This window comes from Anoplolepis gracilipes, chromosome 17 (genome assembly GCF_047496725.1).
Source record: "Anoplolepis gracilipes chromosome 17, ASM4749672v1, whole genome shotgun sequence".
NCBI lineage: Eukaryota > Metazoa > Arthropoda > Insecta > Hymenoptera > Formicidae > Anoplolepis > Anoplolepis gracilipes.
The window spans coordinates 705,421-714,946 of record NC_132986.1 but is presented as its reverse complement, the minus strand read 5'-3'; the positions used below and the strand labels follow the sequence as shown (position 1 = coordinate 714,946).

Sequence of the window (9,526 nt, the reverse complement as noted above, 5' to 3'; positions counted from 1 at the left end):
TCAACGCTAAAGGCGCGAGTAAGTATTTGTGATCTCCATTACATTATGTTTGAACGGATCGTAATCTTTACGCGTCATCATGATCGAACGGTGTACGAAATTAGTAAATGTTCGATTTAGCAAAGTTATACGAGAAAGAATTACATATCAATGTCATGAATAAATTTATCCATAATCCATCTTTTATAACGTAACGATCGAAATTTAATATATATTTATGGAAGACCAATTTCTCATTTCGATTAATCACGGATATCAGTTGTAATTATATCAGTAATAATTCCTATCTTCTCTGTAGTTTTCAGTCGTAATTTTTCAACGAATTGATACTCATAATTTGTACCTTTTTGTTTATTAAATATCCAACTATTGAACATTTACTGCGCAATTCGTCAATCAATATATATATTAATATATTGTATATGGAGGGATCATTTGTAGAATCGTGAAAAGTTTTATTTTTAGGCTTACATTAAATAATTATAACATATTAAATTTCATCGTAAGATTTACGATACGAACATTATAATTAGCGATCACTGTGATAAAAAAAAGAACATGTATAATAAGAGAAACACACGTCATATTTTATCTGTCACGAATCTCCTTCAATAATAATGCCAACGTGGCATCCACCGACTCGGCTGATTTGAGTCTTCGTTCCAGAGCTTCGAAGTCTGCCTTTTCGAGCCAGGCTGGTGGATCGTTTGCTTTTGACGGCAGAGGACACAGCAACCTCTCGACAGCGGCACACAATCCGCACCACTCCCTAAAGTCCAACGAATCTGTTATCTCTCCTATCACAGTCTTCAGATAGGATCGCTGCTCGTCCGTGAACATCTTCCCGATCACTTCTTGAAGAGCTTCTTCGACATTACTCGACGAAATACGTCGCACGCTGTGCAACGCCTCCTCGTTAAATCTGTTAAATATTCGACCGAATATCTGTTTCCTTCCCGAAGTGATGTACGCATACTTGCCGAGATATTGAAGCGGCGTTAATCCTGCAACAATCATATCATCACGATGCATAAATAAATCCAAAATTCACAGTGATACGATGAAACGATACAGGTAAAAATACAAAATCTATAAATAACAATTATCAATATAATTTCCAAAGTAGAATGAAGAAACTTTGTTTAGTGTATCAGAAACACCTTGTATAAGATTTATTACTTGTTCTAGTATTTTGTTTGATTCATTCCTTCCAACGTATCCAGAATACATTAATGAACTTTACGTAAAACATACCACGAAGACTCTGACTGTCGAGTAATTCAAATCGCACCGCTTGACGGGAAAATACTCTGGGAGCATTTTGTGCCAACAGGCTGGCACTGGTTTGGCGAGATCCGCGCAGAGTTGAGTAAGCATCGCCCTTTACCCGTAATGCTTCTTCTAGGGCGATTCGTCTCTAAAAAAACTTAATTAATGAGCATTTAAAAAACATTTAAGATCAAGAATTCAAATTTAGAGATCTTAACATATTTACTTTAATCGAGAATTCCGCCTCCACCTTATCGCGATCTAGCTCTCGACATAAGTGCTTCAGAATGTCTGGTTCGAGGAAACTCGGAGGCATCGTGTGACTTATTGTTGGCACAGGCGTCTTCTTGGAAGACGTTGAGTCTTCAACATTATCGACGTTTACGTGAACCCTGTTACATTTTTTTTTTTTTTTTTTTTTTTTTTTTGAGAAAATTATGTTTGTTTTTTTAAGTCATTTTTTTAATAAATAATATTTAAATTAATATATATAAAAATATTTTTTTATAAATACTAACGATGGTCGTCGCGATCCGTTTCCGATCTGCGAGACCTGTGTTACCGTAGGTTCCAGCGGATCGCGAACTTCCGTTTGTTGGCCGTAAGTCGAGCCCCTCCTACACTTTCTTTTACGCAATCGCTTTCCCCGTCTTCGAATAATTACCGGTTGTTCCTCGCTGCCGCTATCGACTTCCTCCTCGACGTTCTTAGACGAGCTCTTTCATCAATGGATAGAGTAACATTATTTTTCAAATGATGTAAAATCTCAAACATGCAAGAGGAAGGTGCATACATAATAGCTTCTCGAAAGAAGATTAGACACTTACCGTTTCACATCTTTCAGCGATAGGTGAAGGAGGTGACGGAGGAGGTGGCGCGGGTGCCACTGATAAATGTTGCGGTTTCGGGACTGGCTTACAGACAAATATCTCGCTTTTTCGAGGCATTGGTGGCAGCTCGAGCGTAAGAGCATGCCAGCTAAAAGTTTCGCTTTCCTAAAACCCGAACGAATTATCTCGAGTAAAGAAACAATTTTAAAATATTTAATTTCCTCAAATTAATTAATAATACTTGCTCTGAAGCCAACATATATCTTGTACAACATGAATTATATTGATCTTTTCCAAATTAAATTTTTAATTTTATTTTTATCTCTTAAAGCATGATCATCTACTATGGTATAAAATAACTTATTTATTATTTTTATATCATAGAAATTTTTGTAGCGTGCAACTATTCTATATTATAATTTTTTTTCCAAAAATTATTCTTCCATTTGTTTTATCCATATGTTCCAATTAATATTAATATTTAATAATAATATACTTTTTTTACTCGAGGAAAAAGAAAGAGAGACTTTGTCGCAAGTGAAAAAAATGATAATAGCAAGGATAACTCGTCAAAGGAATGCACCTAATACTGACCACCTGCTGGGTCTGCGAGTTCGTTCGAAGATCAAGGACTAGAGTGGTGCGCTCGCGCGGATTACAGGTCACCGGTAGATCCTCTTGGGTCGCGTGACTGGTTAACGCGGTTGGACCGCTGGCGAGCGTGGGCGCCGGGGTCAAAGGTCGCGAATCAGTTTCCGTGTATTTTCGGAAGAGCTCCTCGGGCACCGCCGAGGCAATCATCTCGGCGTTGTAACCATCGCCGATGTCACCTCCGACATTTCCAGCCATTATCTCGCCTCTGCTCCCACCCGCGCCCACCGCCAACAAACTCGTCCGTATCATCTCCATCTCCTCTGGCAGCAAAAGAGCTTTTCCCTCGGTTGCCTAATATTATGAAATAGAAGAAAAAAAGGAAGACTATCGTTACACGAATAATAAACAGACGACTATGTGAAATCTCTTGGAGAGAAGGTATATAATAAAATTTAATCAAACTTCTCTGCTAGCCGTAGTAAACACTTGCTTGATACAGTTACCCCAATTGTCACTGTATTATAAAATATAGATTGAGGTATATTAGAGTTCCATATCACTCTAATGGGATTTCGTAATATCTTCCCTCTCCGACGAATGAATTTTTTACCCATGTATCCTTAGCACGTCGAACCACCTCCTTCGCCTCACAATCCGCCGGATGGTTGCACAGCACCGAGCAGCCATAAGGATAAGGATTAAAGAGGCCGGCAAACGGTCGAAGGACAAACGGCGCCGCTTTGGTAGAACCCGATAATTCCACTCTCTACGTATACGTAATCTCTAAATAAATAACGAAAGGCTGATGTATAAAGTGGCGCGCGTGGCGCCCAATTTTGCTGACATAATTTTCTCCTCTTTTACCTTAGGCTTCGGTCTGCGAATCGGTCGAATTCGCGCAGAGAGGAGACCGGTCGCACTCGCGATCCCGGGCATTTCGATTACGATAGTAGATCGCTTTTTAAGAAACAATTCGCTGTTTTAGTCGCACAATACTATACCGTGCGCTCCGTCTATTCGTCACCTTGATACTATATTGAAACGTTGCTACGCGCGTCCGATGGGTCGATCGGAGAAACTCGCATCCGTGGTTACGCGGTCACATATGCGGCTCTTCCATATTGCTATGATATATACAAACTTTACCATATCTTTCCCTAAAAAAATGACAATGATCCCCCAAAGAACTTTAATATAAAACAGAAATGTTTCATGTAATATTGCGCAATGTTGTTGCAATATAAAAATTGTAAGGAAGACTAGAAAAACAATAGATTAATATAGACAAGCCGCTTTACTTAACAAATTTATTGCCTAACAAAACTTTTGTGATTGTAATGATCTTTAATATCTGACAAGAGATTATTTAAATCTTTAGTTGTTCGTCCAACCATGGATTATCTTGCTTATGCCCAGGATATTTCTTTTTATACTTGATGCTGGTTACAAGAGTGGAGCTTTTCGGAAAAGCCGTTTTGCCGTTAAATAATGTATCGGTATCTGTCAAAAAAATATTGTCACTTAAATACTTGTACACGTGCACCAAAATGTCATATAATTATTTATAAATGTGACAGGACGTCTCACCTGGATGAAATCGATGATATTCCTGTTGAACGTGTAAGTTTGGGGGTAAATCTATTCTACCTAGTGCTTCGTAGGGTGTTGTATTGTCCACCGGTGTCGTATAAAACTGTTTCAAGTCCTCTATACAACATTCATATACTTTTATCAGCTGTTATTAATCAATTTTAAAATACAATAAAAAAAAGAACTTTGCTAACCGATATTCTCGATGGTGTGAAGCAACGAATTTGGGATGGAATGCTTAAATTCTCCCTCGCAGGCGACAAATAGTTTGAAACGAAGAACAGGGTCTTCTAGTTTCGCGTCATCACTCGTCGAGATGGTTTGACTCTCACAGATTTTGTTAATCCTCTCACCCACATCCTCAGGAGGTTCGTAAGATTTCTGCTGCCTCAAAAATCTAAAAGAATAATATCTGATTGATTTTCCCTTTTTTTTTTTTTTTAAATTATTTTGATCAACTATATTTAAATAATTTTATATCGCGACGCACGAAAAGTTTCCGATTATTTCCAATAAAATTTTGCATTTATAAAAGATAAATCTTTTTTTTTCCTCAGAGCTTTCAATCGACATTTAAAACTTAAATAAAATAACTAAAAGTCTCGAAATAAGAAGGAAAAAGGGATGGGAAAAATATTTTTATTATTTATGTATTTTTTAAAAATATTTTATATTTTTATTTCTCGCTCTTTACGAGCGTTCCCATCGATTTCGCGTATCAGCGATCAAAATAATCTCGCGCGGTTATTATCACGATAAGATTCGTGCAGTCCGGGAAAAAGATTGCTTTTTCGCGGACGAAAAATTCAACGCGATGAGGGACAAAAGGGTCAGACGCGGGACGCGATGACAGGAGGGAGGAGAGATCGATGTCCGCTGACCGTATGGTGCTGCCATCATGCGTGTCGTCTCTCGTTGAACAGTGCCGTATTTTTAGTGTCGTTCAAGCGCCCCGAATTCAGATGAAACGCAAAACGCTCGGCCTCGTGATTTTCACAAACGATAATCAATGATCGTAAGCGCAAAATATTGCCGTATAATTTTCTACGAAAAATGTTGAGAAAAATTGATCGATCGATCATTATACCAGGGTGTTAAATACAAGTATTAATTGATCAATGTTAATTACGAAAAATGCATCGTTAAAACTAGAATCATTCCTTGCGCATTTCTTGGATTATTTTCAATGTTTCGTAGACACAAAAATTCAATTCTCGCTCAAGTTTTACGATTTTTTTTTTTTTTTTTTCAGAGAGAAATCTATCGGTTGCGTCACGATCCTTGCTCGGTGAATAGTACGCACACGGCAAAGAAAAACGCGTTACGAGATGCAAAAATAATAAATAGTTAAGCGGATCGATCAATCATAATAAACCATTGTCGTGAGATCGAGTTGAAACTCTCTCTCTCTCTCTCGAGATTTTTTTTTTTCCTTTTCTTTTTTTTTGTGCGTAGCGTCCGGACATAAATAAAGGAGGGGAGCGATGTAGGGCGTACGGCCCTGTGGACCTGTCAGATTCGTCAGACGATTGGTCGACGCGCGGAGGGAGTGGTGGCAGACGGTAATATGGCTGCGATGCGGCCGCCGTTAGTTAGGCAGCGCCGCGACTTAACGCCAATTTTGCCGTACAGCTGCGACGCGAGAATTTGGACGCGATCGTGCTTACCCGCGGGCGGCCAACGATTCCCCGGCCGAATCGATCCGAGCCTTCAGCATCGGTTGGGCCCTGCTCTTCTTGCTCTTGTGCCGGGCGATATCGTGACGCGCGGTCGCCTGTAAAAAGAAAAAAAAAGAAAAAAAAATGACCATCTCGTTGGTGGTGACGCTTGCACCGAGCGCGAGCTCGTCGTCTCGTCTATCGCGTATATATATGTGAGTGACAGGTGTGTAAAAGTGCGCAAGATTAATTCACTGACCGTGTTGGCGGCGAGTATAGCCGAGGTACTTCTAAAAGCGTTGGCGAACGAGCCATGCCTGATGAGCGCCGCCATTTTTTCCACGCTCGTCGTCGCCGTCGTCGCCGTCGCGGTGTCAGTGTCAGTGGTAGTGGTGGTGGTGGTAGCAGCAGCAGCAACAGCGGCAGCAGCGACGGTAGCCGTCGACGGCAACTAGAACTGCGGCAGTGAGCTTTAGGGGGCGCACCCGGCGGCTGCGCTTGTTGTTTCCCATCGCCGCCCGCCGCCATTTTACGGTCGCCATTGAGAAGTGAAAACCCTCCTAAATGTACGGGTCGAGTGAATAAGCGCGGTGTGGCCCCGCCGTGTTCCGCGATTTCTTCGTGTGACCGGGGGAATATCGGAGCCGAAGCTGCCGCTCCAGAGTGTTAGACTAATGCGTGTACGGCGTACAATGGAGAAGCCATGACGCATCCATCGCATCAAACCAACGGCGCCAGCCTGGAGGACTGCCACACGAATTTCTTCGCACTGGTGAGTGATCCGTAAGCGTATATCGCGCGCGCGATTCCAGCGCGGAGATCGAGGGAAAGAGATAGATATATATATATATATATATATATATCCGAGGAACGCGGAGGGTACTAGGGAATGGATTCCGGATCGACGTGACGCGCGAAACGCTGCGGAGAAACGATACCTAACGAGCAGCCCTAGGTGGCCGCCGGCATCTCGCCGTACGTCATCGCGCCGTACGTCGCCGACGACGCGAGTACGAGCGACAGCGACCACCGTCGCGCCTCGTACGTTAACCTATATTCGCGTCGATATATTATTTGCCATGGCGAGTGTGTGCCATGTCTCGTACGTTCATCATTGTCGACGTCAATGTCAACGTCGCCGTTGCCGTTGCCGTCATCATCGATGTCGTCGTCGTCGTCGTCGTCGTCGTCGTCGTCGTCGTACTTGTCTTGTAGTTGTCGCTCGTGCTGGTTGGTGTTGTGTATCGCCAGATACATACACTCTCCCCCACCCCACCCCCTCCCCCTCGTCCCCCTCTTTCCACGCTGTGGCCTCATGCGTGCGTGTTATATACGTGTGTATATACGTCAGTGAGATTTCAAGTTTTGTTGTGTCGAACCAATGTCATGCCTGATTCACGTCAGACCCCGAAGTCTTACGGTACGCCGTACGAGACGGAGAAAAAGAGAGTTGTCCAACGAACGAGCGAGAGAGATAGAGAGAGAGAGAGAGCGAACGAGCGAGCGAGTGGGAGGTGCGAGGAAGGGAAGGAGAACGAAGAGAAGTGACCGCGAGAGGAGAGCGGAGAGAGGACGAGGACGAGGACGAGGACGAGGACGAGAACACAGACACGCTGTGTCCCATCTTTCTCTTCTCTCTCTTCTCTCTCTCTCTCTCTCTCTCTCTCCCCCCCCTCCCCTCCCGCCTTCGGCGTAATATCGGGTTTGTGTCTCCGTGCAAAGCGAAAGATAGATTCTCGGTAGCCGTGGGTATTTTCGTGGGAACGTATATACCTAGAATCGCGAAAATTCCGAGAGAAAATTCATCAAGCCGCTCCGTAACCGTTCCCGCCTCTCGCGGACTCTTTCCGCGAGGAAGAGGGAGGAAGAGATGGAGGCGGCAGCGGCGACGGTGCGAGAACGGATCGCGGAGATCGTGTCTGTCGCGTAACATTCCTTTCGCCTCTGCGATTTGTCGCGAGGGAAACAGCGTTTCTCGCGCCGGCGGCCCGTGGAATGAAAAGGAAAGAAAAGAAAAAAAACCTGCGTCAGGCGACCGTGTTTGTTTCTCTTTGATGGCCGATGAGATTTCGCCGAAGTCTTCTCCGCCGCCCCGGAATTCTTCCAGGAAGGCGAAATTACTTCCTGTACGCGACGAACGCATGGCTTTACGTTTCGTTACGCATTTATGTATATATATATATATATATATGTATCTGCCGTCTACCTGCCTCTCGTATGAGAAAGAAACTCTCTTGGCGATTCTCACCTCTTCTGTTTCTCGCGCTCTGTTCCACTCTGCGGGCGCGCGCGCGCGCTCATGCGTGCCGACACACGTATACAGGTACGCACGCACGCATGTACGCCCGACACAAGCTAACGGCGACGAGGCGGACGCACTTTTCTGCCGCTCGTTGCATCTCTCGCGTTCCCACAGAGTACGGTTAAACGTCACTGCGAACGGATGACGCGCCTTCCTTCTTTCGAAGCGGCTTCAAGGTGTTATGGTTACATTGTGAGAGAGAAAGAGAGGAAATCGCAGCCTCCGTTCATGTATTTAAATAAGTTTTATACATGTTAATAATTTGTAAAAGTTCAAGGATTTTACAAAAATAACTGGAGCTACACAAAAAGCATATATATTAATCAAAGCGTAGGTTTTAACAATAGGTCGAGTACCTTTTCGAAAAACTGATTGTGAGTGCTTTCACGTATGTTTCGACCATTTATTTTTCCACAGTCTGTGCAAATTAGAGATTATATAAAATCACAATTGATGTAAAAAACATGAGAGAATATATTGTACATATATTAAAATAAAAAAGTGGGAACAATATATTGAAATTAATTCGACATGAATATTTTTTTACGCAAAATTTTAGAAATGCAGATTATGTATTAGAAAGAATATTAAAAATAATAATAGCAGTGTACAAAAAATAATGGAGATAATTATATCGATATTAAAATGAATTGAAATATTGATATGTATGATAATTGAAATCCCAAGAAATTAAAAATAAAAAGAAAAAAAACAATTTTAAATAACAATACGAGATACCTACTAATAATAAATCTTCAATAACGGCGCGAAACACGATTCTTGATTGATTAATATAATTTTACGGATTATCTAAAGGCAAATTGCGAATAGATAATATTACGTAAACTATATATTGAATATTTAAGAGTCTCTCTCTCTCTCTCTCTCTCTCTCTCTCTCTCTCAGGAATTATATTGAAAGTAATTTATGAATGCGAGATTTTTTTTTTTTTTAGTAACGATATTTTGATTGAACATACTTTCTATACGTTTCGATCAGTTCCAAGCGAAAAAATACTTTGGCTACAAAAATACAGTCGCGATAAATACGTTTCGATCAGTTCCAAGCGAAAAAATACTTTTGCTACAAAAATACAGTCGCGATAAATTTCATTGATATAACCTGTCATTATTTGGTAACAAGATTGTAGCGTACGAGACGCGTGTCCGTCCAATTTTTTTCGCATAGAGTGCAGTCCGATAAAACGCGTCAGTTATCGCCAGTTAAGAGCATTTATCGAGCGAGACCACTGTGTCGAAGAAATCAGTTCAATTCTTTTTGCG

At 41.8% G+C, this 9,526-nt stretch overlaps 3 protein-coding genes across 6 annotated transcripts in view; 1 reads left to right on the top strand and 2 right to left on the bottom strand.

The window, feature by feature from the left end:
• Positions 1-192: 192 nt before the first annotated feature.
• LOC140675024 (uncharacterized) lies at positions 193-3,911 on the bottom strand. 2 transcript variants are annotated; one of them, XM_072909022.1, is made up of 8 exons: positions 3,558-3,911; positions 3,304-3,459; positions 2,694-3,044; positions 2,097-2,264; positions 1,788-1,987; positions 1,496-1,661; positions 1,255-1,417; positions 193-1,004 (listed from the first exon to the last, which is right to left on the bottom strand). In XM_072909022.1, the coding sequence occupies exons 1-8, from the start codon at positions 3,627-3,629 to the stop codon at positions 589-591; spliced, it is 1,692 nt and encodes a 563-aa protein (XP_072765123.1). In that variant the 5' UTR covers positions 3,630-3,911; the 3' UTR covers positions 193-588. The 2 variants fall into 2 exon arrangements, with proteins under 2 accessions (XP_072765123.1, XP_072765124.1); XM_072909023.1 differs by having other exon boundaries at positions 3,304-3,476; positions 3,558-3,908.
• A 75-nt stretch (positions 3,912-3,986) lies between these two features.
• Mrpl50 (mitochondrial ribosomal protein L50) lies at positions 3,987-6,469 on the bottom strand. 2 transcript variants are annotated; one of them, XM_072909036.1, is made up of 5 exons: positions 6,201-6,330; positions 5,951-6,057; positions 4,478-4,680; positions 4,281-4,400; positions 3,987-4,193 (listed from the first exon to the last, which is right to left on the bottom strand). In XM_072909036.1, the coding sequence occupies exons 1-5, from the start codon at positions 6,273-6,275 to the stop codon at positions 4,060-4,062; spliced, it is 639 nt and encodes a 212-aa protein (XP_072765137.1). In that variant the 5' UTR covers positions 6,276-6,330; the 3' UTR covers positions 3,987-4,059. The 2 variants fall into 2 exon arrangements, with proteins under 2 accessions (XP_072765137.1, XP_072765136.1); XM_072909035.1 differs by lacking the exon at positions 5,951-6,057 and having other exon boundaries at positions 6,201-6,469.
• Positions 6,470-6,573: 104 nt separating this feature from the next.
• Positions 6,574-9,526, top strand: part of Skd (mediator complex subunit skuld) — a 29,249-nt gene continuing 26,296 nt past the window's right edge. For both annotated transcript variants that reach the window (XM_072909016.1, XM_072909015.1), the window contains exon 1: positions 6,574-6,713. In XM_072909016.1, the coding sequence (XP_072765117.1) occupies positions 6,645-6,713 (69 nt within the window). In that variant the 5' untranslated portion in view covers positions 6,574-6,644. The remainder of the gene's footprint in view (positions 6,714-9,526) is intronic.